General features: G+C 39.6%; 3 protein-coding genes across 5 annotated transcripts in view; 1 reads left to right on the forward strand and 2 right to left on the reverse strand.

Moving 5' to 3' along the window:
* Positions 1 to 23044, reverse strand: part of LOC146455122 (double zinc ribbon and ankyrin repeat-containing protein 1-like) — a 69346-nt gene that overhangs the window by 17476 nt on the left and 28826 nt on the right. The gene's annotated exons all lie outside the window — the stretch shown is intronic.
* Positions 111 to 15028, forward strand: LOC146455125 (MAGUK p55 subfamily member 4-like). Its single transcript, XM_085094779.1, has 17 exons — positions 111 to 494; positions 2153 to 2271; positions 2783 to 2890; positions 3155 to 3238; positions 3339 to 4142; positions 4760 to 4850; positions 4942 to 5027; positions 5848 to 5922; positions 6467 to 6598; positions 7384 to 7448; positions 7804 to 7865; positions 8136 to 8207; positions 9571 to 9657; positions 10169 to 10249; positions 11104 to 11306; positions 11996 to 12142; positions 12472 to 15028. The coding sequence occupies exons 1-17, from the start codon at positions 446 to 448 to the stop codon at positions 12652 to 12654; spliced, it is 2448 nt and encodes an 815-aa protein (XP_084950905.1). The 5' UTR covers positions 111 to 445; the 3' UTR covers positions 12655 to 15028.
* On the reverse strand, positions 14084 to 22903 carry LOC146455126 (myotubularin-related protein 10-like). Of its 2 annotated transcripts, none has more exons than XM_085094784.1 (4): positions 22642 to 22903; positions 19189 to 20051; positions 17881 to 18114; positions 14084 to 16525 (listed from the first exon to the last, which is right to left on the reverse strand). In XM_085094784.1, exons 2-4 carry the CDS (start codon positions 20031 to 20033, stop codon positions 15514 to 15516), a joined length of 2091 nt encoding a protein of 696 aa, XP_084950910.1. In that variant the 5' UTR covers positions 20034 to 20051; positions 22642 to 22903; the 3' UTR covers positions 14084 to 15513. The 2 variants fall into 2 exon arrangements, with proteins under 2 accessions (XP_084950910.1, XP_084950911.1); XM_085094785.1 differs by lacking the exon at positions 22642 to 22903 and adding an exon at positions 20418 to 20743.

A 23044-nucleotide genomic window follows, 5' to 3' on the forward strand; every position in this document is an offset into this window, starting at 1 on the left:
TGTTGGGTAGGCGGGCGCTTAGCGGTTTGGTGTGAATTAGCTTTCGATAGCTACCACAGGCAGACATTTGAACGGCTCGTTTGTCTTCGCCGTGGGGCTTGTGCCGGTTTGTTTTCAAAATTGGTAATACCCGAGATCGTACCGGAGGTATGGACATTGCTGGAATTGACTAATTCATTAGTTATCAATAACATTTAAATTCAATCTTCCCCCAGGAACTTAATTACACAAAGTCTGACAGTTATTGACTTTCGCTGTTTGTTTAAGCGCCTTAACTATGGTAGGAATTAGAATAAATTACGATTTTAGTTTATTTTGCTGCGATGAACACGTCCGTAACCGAAGTGTTCTTCTGCTTCAGTTCATGATCAACTTCTTTGCGTTCAGAAAAGTAATGCTTGGAGACGTTTAAAGGATTAAGGGTTTAGTACAAGAATCCTCCCCAATGTCGGCTTCAACGCACAACAAAGATGGCGGCAGTTTTGCCGACCCCTGTAAGTAAGCTTATGTACTGTGCACAATGGAACCAGTTGCGTCGGTTAATTCAGTTCCCTCCAAACAGATCCCTGATACGCGATCCAGTTACCACCTGTGAAAAAACTGAAATCAACGGCCGGTGATAATGTAATAACGCAAATTTTGCTTTCTTCTTCAATTTAACTGACGGCTACGAAAAAGAAAGAATTTTACCGAATTTAGACAAACTAAATTAGCATGTAAGTTGATATCGTTCTTCTGAACTGTTTAGTAGATTAATATGGAGAAATCGCGATAGTAGGGCTTAATTTTCTGGTTTTCCTAGACGCATTAGGGAGTTTACAAAGGTGTTACTTATAAATGAGCAATTTGATTGCAAGTTCGAACGAATGTCCAATTGTTTCTGCAAGCTTTTCAAGCAAGATATTCTCGGTTAACTCGCAAAACAGTTATTGAAACTGTCAGCTTATAAATGGCTTGAATAGCTTCAATGATTTAATTTACTAATTTCATTTCTATGGAGTTGTCAATTTAGCCAATAGACGTTCATAACACAGTTGCTGAAGAATCTTGTAAGTTAGTAGAAACTTCCCTTTTGCAACTGATTGTTTACTCATGATAATGTTTGGCTGTAAAAACTTCTGACACCGCCGGCTTTGAACACGATAGCAGCTGGCTTATTTAGTATCTCAATCGTTTAGTTTTCAATGTTTGCTCTTTTATTTCACCTTCGTTGAGGATTATTCAAATATCTTTGCTAATCCAAGATACAATAGTTTAATATAGCGTAGATTAACTGAATCCAGACTCGAGAGTCGCTCTAGCTTTTGAACGATGGGTTATGGGAATTCAGTACGTTTGACTTAGGTTGCAGTGTGTTGTGGGAAGTCCGCAGAATCGCAGTTCCTAGAAATCCAAGCGCGTGAGAAAGGCGCGAAATAATTTCCAGTTGCCCCAATAGACCTTTCTCACTCGGGGACCATGTTGAGGCACAGGAGAATAAAAAGCTTTGTTTATGCACGGTAAGCCTCGCACTGAATTCGCTTGTGGGCGAGGCTTGCCGTGCAAAAACAAAGCTTGTTATTCTCTGAGACTTAACATGGCCGCCGAGTGAGAAAGGTCTATTACGCCCAATATACTTACTTAAAAATCGAGATTGGGAACGAGCCTCGCTGGCGAACTAAACAGCTGTAAATGGAGCCCAGTTGCATGCAAGTGACCAAAAAACTAGTCCTGCACCGTTAACTTCGCTGTATAACGGTAACACGGGCTCTTCGTGCCCTTAACGTTAAGCGTCCACATTTCAAAAACCGTGGAGTTCCAGGATTTTGACGCATGTAGAGAACTTTCAGGGAAAACGTAATGACGTATTCGCGCACGAAATCAAAATGGCCAAAAATGCTTCATTAAGGAAATTAGACAACTAGCTGCTCATGCAAAAAGATCAGTATCCTTTTACGACTCGTTGCGTTCTCGTTGCTCACAAACTGACCTTATGTCCGAAAAACTTCACCGTCGGATGACTTTTTTTCTTTAAAGATGTTTTTATTTAGCCTCGTGTATTCGGTTCTATGAAAGAGATCCATTTATGTTAAAATTGAACTCCATTTACGGAATAATGTTCATCGCTCGAACCAGTCTGCCTCAGTTTAAACACATTTTCTGTTTCTTTTAGCTTTTCAAAGACTCTTAACTTGCCTGGAGCAGATTCGACACAAGCTTGACAGCCGTGAAGATGAATTCCTCTTCTTGTCCAACTACTTCCAAAGTAAAGACTTTTGGAAAACTTTCAAGGTAAACTGATATTGAGAATGATGTATTATTCAGTAATGACACAGGCAAACTCGGAAAATGAAATTCCGAGTGCTCCTATCAGGAGTCGAACCTAAAACCTTCCGATTACTAGTTCGGATGCTCTACCACTGAGCTACAGGAGACTCGTGGGAGCTAAGGCCATTAAATTAGGTTCATGGTTCATTTAAAAACTGATATTATCATGGTAAGGACTCCAGCCTGTTGTAATTGTTATATACATAGAGCTGTTCGCAATCGAGTGTTGTAAAACCAAAACCGGAGTAACTACTCTGGCCAATCACAGCAGACGCAAACAGCGAAGTGAACCAATCAGAATTCAAAGCAAATACATATAACCGGCGCCATGCGCCATTGATTGAGAAAGTGGCGCAAGTTTTGTTAACCAATCACCGAGCGTAGTAGTCCAAAACCAAAGCAAACGCGAAATTACTTTCGACACTCAATTGAAAACTGCTCTATTTATTAAGCAAACATGTGCTTCGTGTTTTAGGTTCGTAGCTCATCATCCAGGTCAGATGATGGAAGAGCAGGGGCTCTGGAGGATTGTGGGACACCAGGGGCTGTGACGGACGGGCGAGCAATGGAACTAGCACAGGAGGTATTTATGATCAGTAAGCTGAATTTACAAAATGCATGGGAAATTAAACAGTGGTCGGGTATTAGAAGGCGCAATGACTTTCAATGAACTGGAAACATTGAATTCGCTCTCGAACGTTCAACTTGCTTCTCCGGGCGTCTTGAAAATAAAAATCTCGGCCATGTGGTCCTCCGGTTTGGTCTAAAATATAAGGGTTCCTTTGGCCCCTCCCTTAGCACCGCCACTGCATGACAGTTTACCAATTTTAGCTATGTTTCATTCCAGGTTGTGGAAATCCTTCTTCCTAATTCTCTTGTCAACACAGACGCACAAGAATTACAGCACATCCTAAAAAAGCCACACTTAAAGGCAAGACAAAATTCTTTCACGTTGATTTTGAACATGGGAATCTTATATTATCTGCTCTTTAGGAACTGAAATATGCTTTGTTCATCTGTTACACTTGCAGGGCTTATTGCAGGCACATGATTTGATAGCAGCGGGTGAATTCACGTCAAGCACGCCTGAAGAAGAAGGGTCAGATAAGTTACTCACCAAGGTAAATGAAACACAAGAGAAAGTCGAAAATGAAAGCATAACTCCGGAGAAAAAATTTGAAAAGGAGGAGGTTGACAACCCTAATGGCAGCCATAGTGATGACGGAGGTAATGACAATGGTGGCGAGGACGGCAATAACGACAATGATGATGGTAGCAGTGGAGGTGATCAAGCAGAAGTAAGAGACAAAGATGGTGAAGGGGAGTTGAAAGAGTCCTCGTGTGAGAGTGCATCAGAAGGCGACCCTCCCCTCCCCAGCTCCTCCCACTCTTCCCCCTCCCTCCCAGGCAATAAACACATCATGGCAGCAAACGTGGAAGTCGTTGTGACTGACACGGATGAAGAAAATATCAATGAGGAGACGCCATGGTGGGATACCTCCGCCACTGATGAAAAGGAAACAACTTTACAGGCATCTTCTGACAATCACCATCGCGCTGCCAGGGAAGTACAAGGTGCAGTAAAAGCAGTTAAGTTTGCATTTGATGTAAGCAATGATGTTAAAGAAGAAATTACAACTGATGACCAAGATGGGCACATGGTAAATGGTGTGGAAAATGGTCACAAGGAAACCGATATTGAAGAAGAACTCAGGGAAAAAGTATTGGAAGATGCGTCCAAGGGGGATGGACAAAAAGCTGGTGTCCCTGTGGTGGTGGTAGCTGAAAATTCTCCGAGGACTGTCAGACTGTTCAGGAATGCAAAAGAAACACTTGTGAGTACAAATTCCTGTATGGTACTTGAACTTCAAAAATGAACCATGTTTTGATGACTCGATTAAAGGGACAATATCACGCTACTTTTAGTAACATATTAAAAATCGAAAAGACGCTATTCGGTTGATAGCAGCCAAGATATAATGATCAAAATGCCATTAAAAGACTATCAGAACGAAAAAGCAAAGAAACTATCCATGGATATTTTCGCTGGCAGATGACCAAAATAAAAATGGGTTCAAATTTGAAAACGTCGGGCCGACGTTTTCAATTTTCGCTGTCGTAACGCACTAAAACTCGGTTGTACTATATTTTGGTTTAACCTTTCATCTCGGTAGAATCACTGTTAATATTTCTTTAAATTAGCGATTTAGAAATTAATTAACACAGTGTTCAAAGTTTAAATTTAGTGAATTTTTGCCCAAAATCATGATATCTCCCATGATGCTTCCCCTTTAAAGGGACTATGCCATCTATTTTAGGCCACTCCATCGAATTAATTTACATTGTATAGCTTGGATTTTCATTTTCCGAGTATGTTTGTGTCACTGCTCTGACAGCTATAGCTAGTTGTGCACAAAATGAACGTATTAATACCTACTCTCACCTTATACAGGGAATTACAGTAAAAACGGTGAAGAATGGTGAACACAGTGAGAGGATTGTTGTTGCAAGAATCCTAAGCGGCGGTCTAGCGGATGCTTTTGGTGAGAAAACTATCTATCAATGCACAAAAAAACTAAACAATGTTTGGAGATTAAAGTTTTCTAACTTAGGCTTTTTTGTTACTAATTTAAGGCACCCTCCATGTTGATGATGAAATCTTAGAAATAAATGGCAGACAAGTTGAGGGAATGACTGCTAACGAGGTTGCAGAAACGATGGTAAATAATTAACAATTATTCCACGAGTGCGTGTTGGATATGAGATGATAGATGGCCAACAAGGTTGGCTATAATAATCGCATATCCAACAAGCGCAAGTGTATTAATTGTTTTGTTTTTTGTTTAAGAAACAACCTAGAAATATTGCTGGATCTTACTGATTTCGCTTTGCAAGAACAACCAGAAGACAATATAATGATCGCTATTTCTCGGGCATGGTATAATGGCTCATATACCGTGGCCGTTAAGCCAATCAAATCCTTGGGATTGCTTTATACAAGGATTCGGTTTCTAATAAATTGTAAAAAAAGTTTTATAACATAAAATACTGCACGTTTGTTCGGTTAATTAAAATTAAAAGGTAACGTAAATTGGTCTCTGACTTCTTGAACGATTGAAACATCGGTGCGTTTAAGAACGGCATTGTAATGTGAATTGACGAAGAGCATTGTAACTTCTATGCTACATAGTCCATGACTGAATCAGACTGAATTAATGAAATAAGGAACGAACGAATGCACGAATAAACAACTATGTCAAGGGAAAGAAAAAACGATCGCGAAGAACGAACGAATGAGAGAAGAAACGAAAGAACAATGAACGAACGAACGAATTGAACAAATGGATGGATGGATTGACGGATGGATGAATGAAAGCATGAAATTAAAATAAAACATTTCAAGTATGGACAAAAAAAGAAGACCTGCCTATGTGAATCACAGAGATTTATCAACCATTTGTACATCTCATATATTCATTTCTCTTGACAAATTTAAAGGCAAAGCTTGTGAATCCCCGATTATTATTCTTGCTTTCTTAGGATGGAATAACAGGAAGTGTTGACATCAAGATTATTCCACTCAGGAAAGACAGGAAACTAACCAGAGAGACAAAGGTCAGTGGGAGCCTTCGTGGGCTGCTTCTAATGCAGTTTTACAAGTTCCTTCTTGTCTATGGTTTTTCATGCAGTTTTTAGTGCAGCTCAGAAGATACTCAGTTGAAAATTGTTGCTTGATGCCATCATCAGAAGCGCTAGCGTCACCTAAAGCGTAACTATGAAATTTATCGTCAGTAAATACCAGCCTCGTTCCAAACCTCGCTCAAGAGAGGACCCTGGCAACGAGGCTGTCTCGTCCCAGTCGTCCAGCCGGAGTCAAGTTTGACGTCATGATCCCCATTTGAGCTCGACCTCAAACCTCCGACACAATACAAGCATGTGAAGGCCCAAAAGCAGGACTGAAAAAATAACTAAATCAACACTTGAAATTAATTTGAACGATTCCAATTTGATCTGGATTCGCCAAGGGCTACATTGCTAAGAGTTAAGAACTTTTAAACCAATTTTTATTCATTTAAAGGTTAGCTTACTAGCCTTCTTCGACTACAGTCCACATTGCTAAGAGCTAAGAACTTTCAAACCAATTTTTATTCATTTAAAGGTTAGCTTAAGAGCCTTCTTTGACTACAATCCACTGCAAGACCCGCTGATACCATGTAAGGAGGTGGGTGTGGCATTTTGCACCAGTGATGTGTTGCACGTGGTCAACATGGATGACGCCAAATGGTGGCAGGTGAGTTTGTTATTGCAAGGGATAAAATAATAACAGCTCTCGAACTAAGCGCTGAGATAGTATCTTAAACTACTGAGTCCACGTTATCTGTAGACTGCAAGCTGTCGTGCTTTTTCCATCCTTAGATCACTCGTGCGAAAGAGACTGTAAAATTATGCATATTTGTAAATCCAATACGCGCTTCAAACGTCAAAATTAGTGGAAGAAAGAGACTTTTCGGAGTCTATGTTATCTGTAGATAAAAAGTCAATAAAGATGTAACGACGTCGACTTCTTAAATCGTTGCTTATCGGATGCATTTTGAACTCCGATGCTATCAAATTACAAAAGCCTAGCTAAGCCGGGGTACCACAAGATTTTGAACTGCTTCAAAAGGTGACGTAAACCGATTTCACCTTCTATTAAACATTCTAGGAGTTACTGAGTTCTCTTCCGAAGAAAAATATAATAGAGTTCCATCTGAATACAGCGGAACCTCTCCTTACGGACACCCCGTTAATACGGACACCTCTCTATTACGGACAGTTCACTTGGTCCCTTAGAGACCGAAATCCATATAAACCCTACTTCTCTAAAACGGACACCTCTGTAATGCGGACACTTATTCCTGTCCCCTTGGTGTCCGTAATAAAGAGATTCGACTGTATGGTTATTAGGAAGGTCTTAAGTTGGACTCCTGATAGGAGCACTCGGATTTCCTTTTTCCGAGTATGCCTGTGTCACTCACTGAAAACAATACATCTCTCTCTAAACAAAAAACGTTTTGTCTACATGCTGCATTTTAGGCCAGAAAGGATGGCTCTAGTCATGATAAGGCGGGTCTTATACCAAGCAAAGATTTCCAGGAAAAGTAAGGATTGAGTGATTCTTTTGTTTTGTGGTGTTTGATGGTTGTCCTTGGATGAAGCTGAAAGGATAAGAATGGACCCTTTCCGAGTTGCCTTGAACCTCATTATGAAAGCGAGGCTTCGTGCAAAGCTCTTCATACGAAAATATGAATGAAAACTAATTTCATAGTAGAAACTATGCACGAAGCATCATTTTGATAATGAGGTTCAAAGCAACTCGGAAATGGCTTACTACCCGGTCGATCTTATAATAAATTCTTTTCATCTAGATTATTCATAGTTGCAAATGCCTATATTTGACCGTATCTCAGTGTTCTTAGCTTGCGATATAATAATGGATTTCTTTTATCACTTTAGACGCCAGCAGCTCAACAAGATTGCCACTTCAACCGATGTTAGCCCACAGAAGGACAAAAACGGTAAGCTAAGCAGACTTCTGCAATGTGTCTTCAAAAAATCTTTCTTTACTGAGATATAGAAAGATAACAGAAAGAAACAAGCTCATTGTTGTTTATTTTCCATTCTTAAACAGGTCTTAAACACCTTTTGTCGCTTATGGCTTATGTTCTCTCTGTTTGTTTTCGGTTAAATGTTAAATAAAAGATAATGGTCTTACTTATTATCTTTGATAATCTTGTCTATCAACATTTTGAATATGTCAGTTTAATTTTGTTTGTTTTTTTTTTCAGGAAGGCGAGCGTTACCATTCTGGAAGAAAAGAACGAATGATTCAAACAAAGTGTTGTGCAATTTCCTTCAAGGTTCGTTTGATTAATTTCCGATTTCTAGTATAAAATAGGACACACCACTTGAGACAAACCTAACTTACACTCTGTAAATCGGAAAAAGAGACCAAAGAGAAGCGTGTGTTCCGAAAGATTTCTCGCGCTTTCTCCGTGTTTCGTATACTCGTTAACCATCGTCTGAGTTATCCACGAGAGCGCGAGTGAATCCTTCCATACTCAAGGAACCGTTGCGTAAAACTCGCATTCATACTTCATGCAATCAAATCCAGGAGTCTAAAGCAACAGATAACTGAAATCGGGCTTCCCTAAACGGCCTTTTGACATCAGCAATTAACAGATGTTTTAAAACATACTTAAACGACGAAAGAACTGTTCGACAGGTAACGTCACTGATTCATTAGGAAGCTTAAGCAACGACGACGGCGACGGCAACGACAATGCCGCAAAAAATAGGTTTAATGAGCAAAAACAATCGCTCTGCACGTGCGTTTTACATTTTGGTACATTTCTTTGCCGTCCTCTGCAAAAAAAAAAGGTGAAATGGCCACATTTAGGTTTTGTGGAGAACGTGAACGCACGAAGGTGAATTTTTCATTTCCTTTCTTAACTTGTACGCCACTCCTACCAATTTGGTTCCTGGATAGTTCGCCATTTTTGTAAAAGTTGAGCAAGTTGAAATAATCGCGAAGTAGCACCGATAAAATAAAGAAATATTTTCAGGTGACGTTTTCGTTTTCGTTGCCGTCGTCGTTGCTTAATGCGCGCCAACGACGACTAGGGGTGAGGCAGTGAGGTTGATAGACTAGTAATGCACGCGGGACAAGTGAGTGTGCGCGCGAAAATAGCTTCCTGCGAGAAGACGCGACTCGTGGGGAAACATTCGAGTGTTTAACTCGCCTTACTACCACTGAGAAAGATAGGAGACCACTTGTAGTATATGAGGCTGAGTAAAAAAATGATAAAAATGATAAAACGCATCTTCATCTGAAGAACTGTCTCAATATTACTGAACGTATTTCCACTTTTAGAGCGGTTTTCAATTGAGTGTTGTAAATCCAAAACCAAAGAATTACTCTGGCCAATCACAGCGTACATAAACAAGGCAATGGACCAATCAGAACGCGAAGCGAATGCTTGTAACTGGCGCCAAGCGCGGGAAAACCGTGCGAGCGAGGCAGGATTGGTTTTGGTTTTGCTTCTCATTGGTTGACAAAGTGGCGCGAGTTTTGCCAACCAATCACAGAGCACAGTAAAACAAAACCAACGCGAACGCGTAATTACTTTCGACACTCAATTAAAAACCGCTCTAATCTTCATTCTCGATTAATAAAGTCTTTGTTATTCACTGACTTTCAATTTTAATCAACACGGCGTGCAGATGTAAAAGTGGACGGATGGCCCGCCTATGAGCCTGTCGCTAAATATCTGGAAACGTCACAGAAAAAGAGACTTCTCTTGTTAATAGGTAGGTAATTTAGTCAGGTGCTGAATTATTTAGTAGAACAGTGTGGAAACGTATTTTTCGTTTCAGTTGCTTTGTTCCAGAAGGTATTCACACTGAGACCAAAGAAAATAAAAATTAAACAGGTTTACACTATATTATTATTATCAACAATTAATTTACTGTCATTTACATAAGGTCCATTTCCGCCCGCAAATAGCAGGTGCTAGTTGAGGCGATCGGAGATAAGGGGTACAGCAGTCAGTGATAAATTACGTTAACAAATAACATGTTAAAACGTAAATAAATAACATTTACAAAATCAACCACTCGTAACAAGTAAATTTAGCTGCGAAACTAAACTAAAAAGATTTTCAGTATACACGTTTAAAAAGGTTTGAACCAAAAAGAAATTTAAACCACAAAATCAGTGCCGGTCTGTTTCTCTGTGTACTTTCTCACAAATTTTTTAAAAAAAGTGTTGTCTAGCCGGAGCTTAACTGACTTGTGTTTAATTGGTGTTTTTTTGTTTCAGGGGTTCCTGGTGTAGGCAGAAACGAGCTTAAGAAGATGCTGCTCTCAAACAGTCCAGATAAATTCGTTACAACTGTTCCTCGTAAGACACATTTTAAAATTTGCTATTATAGATTAATTAATAATGCTTTAGAAATACACAGGCAAGTAAAAACTAACGAAATAATGTTCAGACGTTTCGGCGACGTCATGATACCATTCTCAAGGAATGAACAATACAAGCGAGTTCGACAGAATCTTACTCTGTTGAACTCGCTTGTATTTATATTTATTACTTGAGAATGGCGTCATGACGTCGCCGAAACGTCGGAACATTATGTCGTTAGTTTTTACTTGCCTGTGTATTATAGATTAAGACATAGAAAACAATATCGTCAAAAACCCTGCTTGTTTGCGCTGTAGCTTGTAACCTATTTTATCTAAGAGAAAATAAATTACAATTCATCATGGTGCCATCTACGTCGAATCAAATTAACCCTTTTATCAGAGAAATACTGGGAAGATAGCCAATAGCGCCCTTTTCTCCGTTCTCTTTAGCTTCTTACACTATTCTGTTTTCACACATATGTCCAACTTACACGGTTATGTCTGTTTTAGCAAAGCTTACTCCTTTATTTGATGGGAAACGGAGGTCTAGGAAGTTAATGTTATTCAACTTGCTATAATCAACACACAACCGTGCAATGTTATCCTTCTTCTTGTTCCAATTAAATTCAATTCAATTTTTATTTTTCACACGTACAACGAGATTCAATACAATACATAAAAAAAACAATAAACATTTATATTACTAAGGAGGATTAAAAGGAATAAGGTACGTAAGTAGCACTTACATCAAATAATCGAACTCTGTTGGAATATTTAGTTCACAAACTATCAACCTGGATAAAATTTCCATCAAATAAGTCACTGTCATTTTTGTATTTTTGATCTTAGATACCTCGAGACATATGAAAAGTTACGAAACAGACGGCAAGGAATACTTCTTCGTATCACGACAGACCATGGAAAATTTCATTCAGAAGAGAAAATTCATTGAGTTTGGTGAATTCAAAGGCTGCTTGTATGGCACATCTAAAGACTCTATAAAAAGAGCTTTGAAAACTGGGAAAATCTGTGTCCTGAAGGTTCTACCCGAGGCAAGTTGAATTCTAGTCTCACCACTCCTAACGCAAGGTTTGCGAGAAACTGAAAATGCCGCCCTTTCGAATGCTTCCGTCAGCTTAAATCAATAACAACTAGGGCCAAGTTATTCAACTGAAGAGGGGATTTCTTTATCCTGTGGACTAATTGCCATCCACCTGATAAAATGTATTCCGACCAATACGAGCTATCTGCTGGATAGCGCCTTGTCCACTTGTGCATAAAGTTATCACGTTGGCTGCTAATGACATACTTATCAAAGTTCATGTTCTGTACCAACCATGATATTTCTAATATCCATTACTCTAATTTCTATTTCATGATATCGGTGCCACTTACGGACCCAGAAATGGTGAATCCCAGAAGAGTTACTTTTTTGTTTTGCTTTAATTTGCTTGTTTTTGCTGCTCAAAATAAAATAAAATCTTGTGCTTAGCTCTTCTCTTCTGAGGAAGTGTTAATGTCCGCTTGTGATGACGAGCCATGCCACATTAATCAGCACGAAAGAAGCGCCAGAACTGCTAGCTGTTTTCCTAAGTGGACAACACTTTTTCGTCTTAATCTGTGGCGCTTAAAATATGCTATCAAACCAGGCCTTTCGCAACCTGAATGTCGTCACAATATATGCATGGGTGGATTATTGTAATTCAGTCTTTTAATCAATTTTGGTTATTTTCTTCTGCAGGTTATGTTGTTGTTAAGAACAGCTGAGTTCAAACCTTTCTGCATCTACGTTAAACCTCCTCCACTCAAGGAACTTCGTTCTTCCAGGCTGACTGTGCACGGAAAAGCCAAACCAGCTTCCCAGAAATCGTACATGAGAACATTCAAGGTAACTTGTCGTCTGGTAACCTAATTATCCGTGGGATGACTTCTGTTTCTTTGTGAAAGATGAAAAAAATCTGAACTCTTTCAAAAATTGTATTCATGTTCTCCATCTCTAGAAGAAAAACCGCTCAAATGTTCTCACTCTTCAAGTAACTCTGACTTTGGTGAATGGTACGAGACTTCGTATATGGCCGGGGAGGGGGGCGGCATGCTTGCCATTTCCATTGTGCGCCTAGATGACGTGTGACTTTACTGTGGAATTGGTTTGGAGTAAGAAAGAAGCTAAGTAATTGATAAATGTTGTCATTGCTCCTGATTTTATCAATTTTGTAGGAGGAGGATTTGCAAGAGATGATCAACGCAGCAAGAGAATTAGAAGACAACTATGAGAAGTTCTTTGACTTGACAGTGGTTAATAAGGACATTGAAGACGCTTATAACAGCATCCTAGAAGCTGTTGAGAGGCTTGAACACGAAGAACAGTGGGTACCAAGGGACTGGGTACAAAACACTTGAACACAGTGACGATACACTTTTTCACCTCACCCCCTCGCCTTGTGCTTTGGCCGATTTTTATGAGAAACGACTCGGGCGGTCAGCAAGGTTGTGTGAGACAGACGGCCGACTGTCGGCCAACAATTTTAACTAAAACTGGCGGCTGTTTGTCGGTCGACTGTCGGTTGGCCAACTGCTGACCGACTGTTGGCCAACTGTCGGTTGACTATCGAGCGACAGTTGGCCGACAGTCGACCGACGTGAGCTGTTCTTCACAATTACCAGAGCTTTCACTCGTCGCGGCAACCTGTGAAGACAATGCGGTCATCCAGGAGGGTCCCCAATAGGGTTCTTCAATCTCGCTATTCCAGTCATAGTTTCGTTACTGGTAAAATCATTTCATTGGGTTCAGATTCTCGCACAGCTAACTCAAGCACTGACAATTAACGGTACATTTGTGTCTCTTTCCACCAAAACGAAGCTGGTGGTGGTTTGATTTTCTTTGTACATTTTCGTCACCGGACTTCCCGGATCTCGGTCCTTTAAAAAGTCATTTTCCAATTCCGCTTAGTAAAATCGCCAAATCCCGCAATCCGTTCATAACAACAATCCCGAATCTCGCTTCCCTTTTCGTAAAAATCCAGAATCCTTGCCTTCAAATAAGCCAAATCTCGGATCCCGAAAAACCTTCTGGGAACCCTCATCCAGAGGAACTTCAGCCTTCATCTCGCTGTTCTGGTTACAGTAATATTGCTTTTCGCCCGCGACCCGCATCCTAGAGGAGCAGGTCCGTATTCGGGTGCGTTTTATTTGCTCAGAACTGACCGGCAAACCGTCACTTAAGAAACAGAACGCTGCACCGTTGGACTAATTATATACCCGACATGCAGGCACATACAATTTTAAGAATGTTGCCATTTTGAAGAAGTAGGTAGAGCAGACCTTCAAATAGCGTGTTCCATTCACAAACAGATCGGTCAATTCTGACAAATGGAAGGCGCCTTTCATCGGAACAATTCCGAGTGAGACCTCTCAGGCTCGGTTCCAGACTCCACACGTTTCATTTAGGCTCACTTCTCGAGAAGGGAGTAGGACCTTTTTTTTACCCAAAGCTCCCAGTGGATGGCTTGTTTAGAATGCTAATCGACTTCTCTTTTCACTTAAAAAGGAATATTGTCAAGGCGTAGAATATTCACTTTTTTTGACATTTGCTTTTGTTGCACTTTCGCAAGATTTCATGGGAAATGGTTAAGGAACAAAAACGTTAGGGCTCAAATAAGAGTAATGAAGGAGTTTCCTCGATGTCGCACCCCGACAACATTACTGGTAACGTCATCAAGTATCCAGAAATGGCTATGGCCCGGACTGACCAATAGTTAGTGTTTAATGTTATAGAGTAATTGCATTGATGATCTTGATGGTCAATAACAAAATTATTAAAATACAAATGTCACCGTGTTAATGTGTAGTTTATTGTTTTATATTTTGAGCTTTATAATTAAACAGCTGATGTTTGGCAAACAAATCTTGAATCTCTGAAAGTATTTTTTAGAGGAAACCACAGTCTATTTAGCTGACTTTTGGGGAAGTCGTAGGTTAGAACAATAGAGCATCCAGGAAATTTGTAGCCTTTTATTTATGGTTGTTTGTGCATTAGGCTGCCATCTTGGATTTCCAAATGTAGGAGCTGGAACTAGTCAAAGACGGTGGGGAAGGGATGCCCACCTCACCCAACCCCACCCTCTCAGGCAGATTTCGTACTCTCCCCAGTCGTCTCCTTGTCATAATCCATGATGACGGCAACGCATTCCACAAAGAAAATACTCATTCGCTTGCCCCCCAAATACTCTTACGCTGCAGGCTAGGAAATATGAGCTGTTTATAAAGTTTTAGAGTATACAAAATGGATGTATTGCATAAATAGTAAATAAAGAACTATAGAACCTGATAGCTTTTAATAACATAGTATCTACCAAGAAAATGCTATCTGCAACAAGTTGCAAAAAATATATTTTGATTTGTTTGCAAAAACTCAAGAATACTTCTGTAACATTGCTACTACAAAGAATCAATAGTTTGCATTGAATTACAAAACATGAACACCTTTCATAATATGTGACATTATTGTTCATAAAATGATAAAAATTATAGCTTTTATCCTGCTGCAAGATCATTCAGCTGTAGATAGGTTTTAACAGCTGTAAATAAATTTAAAAATTCTTTCAATAAATTGAAAGATTTCACATTTATAAAAATACTCCTATACATGTAAAATGATTATTTTTGTGGTGTCATGTTCACAAAACAGTAATATATCAAACAAAAGGAAGAGCATCATTTGCTTTCCATTGACCAAGAAGTTGGCTGAAAAAAACAAAAAAACAAAAAGGAAAAACATCTTCGAGGTGTTTGGAAAACAAATGAAACACTCAAGATTTTGAATGTTTGATGCAGCACCTCAAATCATCTATAAATTCTTGTAGAAATTCAAAACAAATGTTCACCAATTTTTACAACAATTACAATCACATTTTCAAACCTCCTTCATGGTAGTAATTTCCTTTGTTTTCCCTCACGAATCATTAATGTTTTCGAGAAATTAATTAAGACGAAAATCATGGCATTGTTTGAGGAGAAAAATCCTGTTTTCATGGCAAATGTTGCTTGTGACAAGATTCACTCTTGCTTGAATACAACAAGCAAAAAAACTGAAAAAAGCAACAACACTAACGATTTCAAGGGTTTGATTTCTCACACCAAATGTGGAGGTAACATCAGGTGCACCAAGTTTATGACATTGCAAAATGAATGTCTATCATGCACACTGTAATTACGATGACCTGGTTATGCACAGAGTGGGAAGCGAACCTTGTTATGGTATTAAAATTTTCCCACATCTACTGGAGTGTCTGTATCGATGTTTGCTGGCAGGTCCCCAGAATAATACTTGCTTAGTGAGAGGTCGCCAATAAATGGCAAACTGGGGGTGAGAAGCTTGCTCGTTTCTAAATCCAAGCTGAAGTCACTGCTTAACTCAAAATCAGTTCCATCTACACCAAGCGTTTTGTCACCGTCGATGGGATTCTCTCGTGGACTTTGCTCATACTTGTTGACGGCCAAACGATGTCGCAAAATCCTAAGCTCGTTGACCAGGATCATCTGCTGGAAGTGTGAGGATGAGTTTTCACCCATGCCAGCGCTAACATGAACAACAGGAATCCATCGCAGATAACGACCAGACCAGAACTTAATAGCAGGAGCAAGGGTGTTTACTCTGAGGTAAGACTCCGCACTTGTTCCATTTACCATGTCGCTGACATTTAACGACTTTCGGTACTCAAACAATGGGTTGAGATATGGCTCAGAGTTTCTCGTTTCTGCAAGCTGTTCTGCGACAAACTCCCACAATGATGCCAAAGATTGGCCACCAAGCTCTGTCTTGCACAGCTCATGCCTCTGTTTCTCACAGTCAAACAAAAAGGTGTCAAACATACACGCGTGCAAGGTGTCCAGTAAGGCATGGAGATAAGTCTCAGAGAATTCAAACTCCGATGGAAACTGCTGCGTCAACTGATACACACAATCTATGAAGTGAAGAAAAACTGGCGACTCACCAGAATCCTCCTTTTCACTTTCCAGCACTGGTTTACTAATGTGATTGCAGCGTTGAAGAAACTGATGTCCTCCCAGAACCCACATTTTCTGAATAAGGGTTTGGAAACCTCTTATTGTCCGGTAATATGAGTCCAGTATCAACTGCGCCAGGCTTCCTACAACCAGAACAAAATCGCGGCCACCAGTTTCCTTGATAATAACTGGTGAATGGTCAAGAGAAATGGATTCTGCTACATCCAAAGCAGCAACAAGTGACAGCCTTATGTAGTGCAACCACCTGAAAAATCAAACAATGCAGGATCCAAAATTAACTTTTTTAGGCAGGCGCCAACTGCCGACTGAATATTTTTTTCAGTCGCCATATGGAAATATGTGGTCGCCAAAAAGTGTCAATAACATTTTTCCTTCGCAGTATAACACAAAACAAACTTTTTGGTCGCCAATTTTTCTTTTTAGAATCAGAAGGAAGAGAACACATTTGGGGCCGCAATGGCGATTTTTCTGCTAACGAATAACATTAAATACAAACATGCTGATCGTAGCTGTGAAACGTTGTGATAGATTTAATTAACAACAGGAAAATCGGTTTTATACTTCAAAATCAGCGGAAAGGCAAAAAGTAAGTGACCAATTGGCGGGCGGCTTCGAATTTTATTTTAATCGATTTGGCTGAAAATCAAAGTTATTGTTTGTATAATGATCGTGGCATGAAATAATTAATCGCCCGTTGGGGACCAGTTGTGAAATTCTGGTCGCCAGTGCAAAATTTTTAGTCGCATTGGCGACCAGGAAAGCACAATTTCGGACCCTGTAATGTTAGTCAGATCTAAGGCAAATGTATCAAAGCGGCACTTTATCAAGTTGTCAACGTCCTGAAAATTAATCCCCTTAACCCTTTCCTGCCTGAGACCCACTATAGTGGGTCCTCAACTCATAACTTGGTCAGTATTTGCTCAATTAAAGTGAAATTTTGTCAGCAAATTGGTCTTGGAAAGTTCTTTGCGTTTCAAAGGAAAAAATGGTACCCTCTGGTATCTATGATGTGGTTTACCACCCCTATGATTTGTGGAATACTTTCATTTAATGCATTTACAGACTCTCACATATCTCAGAGTGTTCTATGCATTAAAAGCTGCAAAATAAACTACAATTTTGAGGTATACCCATCACATGAGTCGATCAGTGAAATTTTTTATTTTTTATTTTTCATGTTTTAAAGCTATTTCTATCAAAGACCTAACTTCCGTCAGTTATCTTGATTTCAGAAATGAATTACACTCATCAAGACCTTTTAAACGGCATTAGCAGGAGCCTGGGTTTTTCTTTACCGTTTCAGCAAAATGGGCCAAAAAAATTGGTAAGGAAAGGGCTAATTCTGTAGTTTTGACCTCCTCACTTCTATTAAGTGGTCAAAGTCACCCTTTGCTAAGTGCATAAAAACTGCCTGTCAAAAATTGGTTGCTATGGTAACATCAAAGTCAACGAACACTAACTTCAGGGCATTTGTTCAAATATTAAAAAAAGGTATTTGCGATACTCAATTGAAACCACTCTTGAACATTGTCAAGACTTCTTTTCTACTGACTTCATCAATACTGCAAAAAATCCATGGCAAATTATTTCAGCACTCACTTTGATGCTTCCAAACTTGTCAGCCAGGTGGGATCGATGCTCCAGAACTCCTTACTCGTCTCTATCACACACAGCTCCTCAACCTTGAGAAAGCTCTGCTGCAGCTCTCGTACTGTCGGACAAGTCTTCATTAAGTCTACGACCTTGACATCTTTGTGCTCTGTGTTGCAGGGTATTAAGGACAAAGCTCGGAAGAAAGATGTTTCTTCCTTCTCCAAAAATATGCTTTCTGGTCTAAAAAGACAACAATGGCATTGTAAAAGCAAGACTTTATATTAGGAATGTTTTGATTTGGTTACATACTGAGTGATTTAAATGAGGCTGTGTAACAAAGTGGTGTCACTTCATACTAGTTTTGGTTGATCTGACAGATTTCTTCACTGTTGTTTATGCTCTTTGACATTATAACATGGTTTCAAGGGTGGATTGTTTTATTTTGGTCAGACTGACCTTCAATCCTGGGAAGGGCACCCCTCAGAATTTGGATGGGGGTGTGCGGCTTGGTTTTGCAAACCCTGACCCTTTTTCAGGCCAAAAACAAGGTAATTTTCTGATATCCTTTTTCGGACCAGGCCTCTAAAATTTGTACCAATTTTCAGGTACACACTGTTCTGTTTTCAGACTTTCATATCAAAGTGGTTAATATCTATACCCTATTTCAGACCAAAATGGTAAAAAAACCATACCCTTTGAGGCTGCACATACCTACAGCTACACATACACTGTAGCTAATAGAGGGGGAGTACTGGGGGTGGGGGCTGCCAGCAACACAAAACACTCACAAAGCAGCTCTTAGGTCTCAGTCCTCCCCCTGTTACATCAAACCATAACACCACAGGAGGCATTCTTTATGAGTACTTAATTGACAGGCTGAGAACATAACTGTCTTATATGTCATTGCATGTGGAATTCAAGTTAATCAAAGAACATTGCTCTGTATTTTTCTTTTCACCCAAAGCATCTGTTGTTCTGCTTCTTTGCTTTCTGTTCTTTTGCTGGATGACATAAAATGATGCCGCCTTGATATTTTGGCCTCATAAATCTTTCTTGAAAACTAAACAAAAACAAGAAAAAAACACAGAGCAACACTCTCTGTCTGAATTGAAGACGACATGCAAAAATTCAGGTACTTTTGAGCAAACTGAAAAATCAGCATAACATTTGAGATAAGATGGCTATGATCTTAGCCCTTCCCTTTAAACTCCATTTTTGTAACAGCCAGCTTTGCTATGTACCAATAACTCTGAGATGACAGACTTCAAATACTACAAGCTTCATGTGGCTCCAACAATACTAGCCAATACTAACCTTCCTGCTCCACTACACAGCATGGGTATTCCTGTCTTGGGATCACTCCAGCACCACGTGGGCAGACGAGAATCTACATAATGCAGCGACATCCTGTTGATATCCGAGTCAGACAGGGAAGCAAGGACAACAAACATCTCCGACAGTGATGGGCAAGTTTGGAAGTTACTGTTGACAGTTGCGACTCTCCATGTGTCATCAACTTGGAGTCTTGACAACTCGTTGAGCCAGTCAGGAAGAGTTCTAAATGTCGGTATGGTATTTAGTCTTCCCTTACTGCCGTCCTCTGAGCAGGTTTGGGCCATACTATATGGGAATGCAAATAACAGAACAATAGAGCTTGGTGTCTTGTAATGTGCGATTGCATTCACCATCTTAACATGGTCTTTCTTGGGCGTAAATTTCAATCCAAACCTAACCACTCTAAAGTCCTTGCAGCGGATTTCCAAAGAGTGCACTTTGGATGACATCCGAGAACCTGGGCGCACCTTCTTCACCTTTGATCCCTCAGCGGTGGAACTGGAGTAATAGAAAATGTCAGTTATACATGTCTGTGGAATGTGCAACTCTCTCTGCATGTCCGTATACATGTCTCCGGCTTGTGAAAGATCTGGATTGGACTGGAATACTGAATTGAGCTGTGTTTCAGTGCTTGGGTTCCTTGTCAAGAACGACATGCGGAAGTTGGTTGCATAAAGCACTCCAGATATCCCAGATTTTCGGTTTGCCATTGTCTGGAATCTCAACACATTTATGGCTTTGGCAACAACTATCTCCCCAGGTAAAAGCGATGGTTCTGGGCTGTGATCCTCAGATGATGGTGAAATGTTGTTTAATTCTGCCATTTTCTTGATCACTTCTTCCTGAAAAACATTGAAAGTATTTAAAGGAGTGTACCTGCTTTAAAGAGATTGAAAGCCTGGGGGGGTTCTCCCCCATATAAGCTATATAGATATTTGGATTTTGGTCTGTTTCACTTACTATGGAGGAGAACTCACGTTGTTTTTTTTTTTTAACTCGATTTTTTAATTCATTTATTTTTCATTTACCCTTTGTCATGTGAAAAAAAAATTCAACATAGATAGAAAGTGAAAAAAAGCTGGAGTAACACTATGTAACCGCAAAAGCCAAATTCAGTGGTCCCTTCTGACTTATGATGTTAGAGCTTTAAACTGGAGACAACGTGTTTTCTATCACAATGATGGCTAAGTAGAACTTGCAATACTTACACTTTGTTTTTAACACTGTTTTCAGTCAAGCATAAACTATAGTACTCTATTTAGTTACAAATATTCTTGAAGAGATGTCATCTGAAGACATCAGTTATACTTGGATGGATATGACGGCAAGTTGAAATTATTCATTCCAAGTTCAAGTTTACTCGTCATGAGGTCTACAAAATGGCAGTCATGTGACAAAGTCACCTCCAGCTTAAACCTGTGATGGCATTTTTATCATTCCAGTTGATTCCATAGTATCAAGAATCTGTAAGGGCAGGTCCAGAGTATTGTGAAAGGTGGGAGACTACAAATAGTTTTTTTTTTTTTTTAATTTAGCCTTTCAGCCGTTGCTTTCTTTGACAAAATGCAAAATGGCAGGGGCATGACCCCACCCCACCCCACACACACCCCAGATCTGCCAGTGATCTGAGTGTTCCAGATAATTTTGAAATCAAAGCTGGGAGTCAAAAAAGAATTTTGAGAGGTCAATAGGAGTGGTTCTCTCGAAATCTTCTTATTGTTGGGGCAGGAAGCCAGCTTTCCCAACCCCTCTCTTATCTGGAACACTGGATCTCAAATATTTGTGAGAACCAGACGAAAACTGAAATGACAAAAATTTGCTAGTCTTAGAAAACACTGGATCCAGACCATTGAAAAGAGAAATGAAAGACTGCTTAAATTATAAGAAATAACAAAATGAGATCTCAAACACTTTACCCCCAACGTAGGAGTTATCCTGCTATTAATGAGCTTGGCTGTTGTCGTGAGAATAGCACAGGACACGATAGGATGGAATGTGAAGCTTAGCAGCTACTGCGCGTAGCAGGGTGGCTTTATGTTGGGTGTGTCAGGATGCAGAAGAACAAGAACTGATTTCAAAGGGGAATATTGCAAACGAAAGATTTAATTCTTGCACCTTGAGCTTGCAAGCTCTTCAAGTTTGGACGCCTGTGCCATGCAGACAATTTCAGGCATTTTATACCAGCCAACTTTTTCTCACTCAATGGCATGAGATTTTTATCCTTCGAGTGCCAGGATTTTAAAAAACGACACGACTACATCCGAAGATTTTTAAAGACTTCCAAAGACCCCCGAAGATTTCCGAGGATGTTCCGAATAATTCTGAAGTTCTCAACAAAATTATTATGCTCTATATGGACCTTCAAAAATCAGAGATTTGGGGAAAGTACTGTCATTTACTTTTCGTTTTCGGACTTTTCATTTCTTGCATTGGTTTGAGTTTACATATTTTTGGAAAGTGTGTCAGTCAAGGCTGTAATGGCTTACATTTTTCAACCAGGCGTGGTAAATTGGTCCGTACGCATGAGCTGGCGTGAGATCAAAGTTTTCAACCCACAGGCATGAGACTCACACCTAAGGTGTGAGAGTTGGCAGGTTGTAATTGATTGTAAATTCAAACGTACAATAGTAAAACAACCTACATTTCTGGTCATTTTAATAAAAATCTAGTTTTTGATCCCAGCAGGTCATGCCTCTTTCCTGAAGATTTTCCTCTCCCTTTCTGAATTAAACATCATTGTGACATTTTTGCTATAGACGATATTTATTTATAATTTATATGTACCCTTACTAATTTGTCCGTGTTGAAAACACAACGATTGAAATATTAGCATATATGAGATAATAAAGGGAGATGACTATTGATCTGGATTACCACAAAATGAAATGGAAATTAAAAGGCATGCAGAACATTACTCTTCCCAATTTAGGTATTCTTTTGTCTCACTGTTCCATCTAGTTAGCTTAAAAAAGCTTCCAAATAAGATTAACAAAACCATCTGACCGACCTCATGCATGGAACAAAAAGCTGTTCAACTTCCTTGGCTCAACAAGATCAATCACAAAAACGCTGGTGTTTCTTCGTTCCAAAAGTGCATAAAATTCGCCCTTTTCTGTTTCGACAGTTCATGAAATTCCTTTAGAATTCAGTACAATATAACTTCCAAAACAGAATTCTTTCACGAGTGAATAATACAGATACTTCAATTATTAAAATCAACGGCGTGTAAAATGTCCAAAGCGTAGAATATACTTTCCCGCTGGAGTAAGCTTGATTATTGGTAATAGGCGTACGGGATGACTACATACACCCAGAAATTTTGTGCACGCTTTTTCGTATATAATATTACAGCTATAAGAGGATTACCAAAGAAAAACGAGATCTTTAGTAAAGAAAACGAAATAAGTCTAGACAATATTTTGCTGTACTCACTTCAAGCAGATGTGATCTTTCTCCGCGGTGTAAGTTGAAAGCTTACAGCAGTCCACCCATTTCTAGAATTCCTCGACAGATCTCGAGCAAATCTTCGCATTCATGGCAACTTCAACAGTCAACAATCTCATCGTGGAACAATTTGATCATTAAAGGAATATTGCTGGCCTGGTTGATGGTATGTGAGGCAAAACCTCTTACTGTAAACAAGCAATAAGGATGTGTCTGTTTTCTGAGACACGCATGCTGGACGTAAACTTCAAAATGGTCCCTCGAAGAAACTGGAACGAATATCAGTCATCCTTTTGCCTTACGGGGGTGGGGAGAAATTGTTTATCTGCTCACGGTGATAAAATCAGAAATGCAATGTGGGGATGACTGTTTTGGGACTGAAAAAAACACA

This window comes from Pavona decussata, unplaced genomic scaffold, assembly GCF_977016875.1.
Source record: "Pavona decussata unplaced genomic scaffold, jaPavDecu1.1 SCAFFOLD_286, whole genome shotgun sequence".
Taxonomy (NCBI): domain Eukaryota; kingdom Metazoa; phylum Cnidaria; class Anthozoa; order Scleractinia; family Agariciidae; genus Pavona; species Pavona decussata.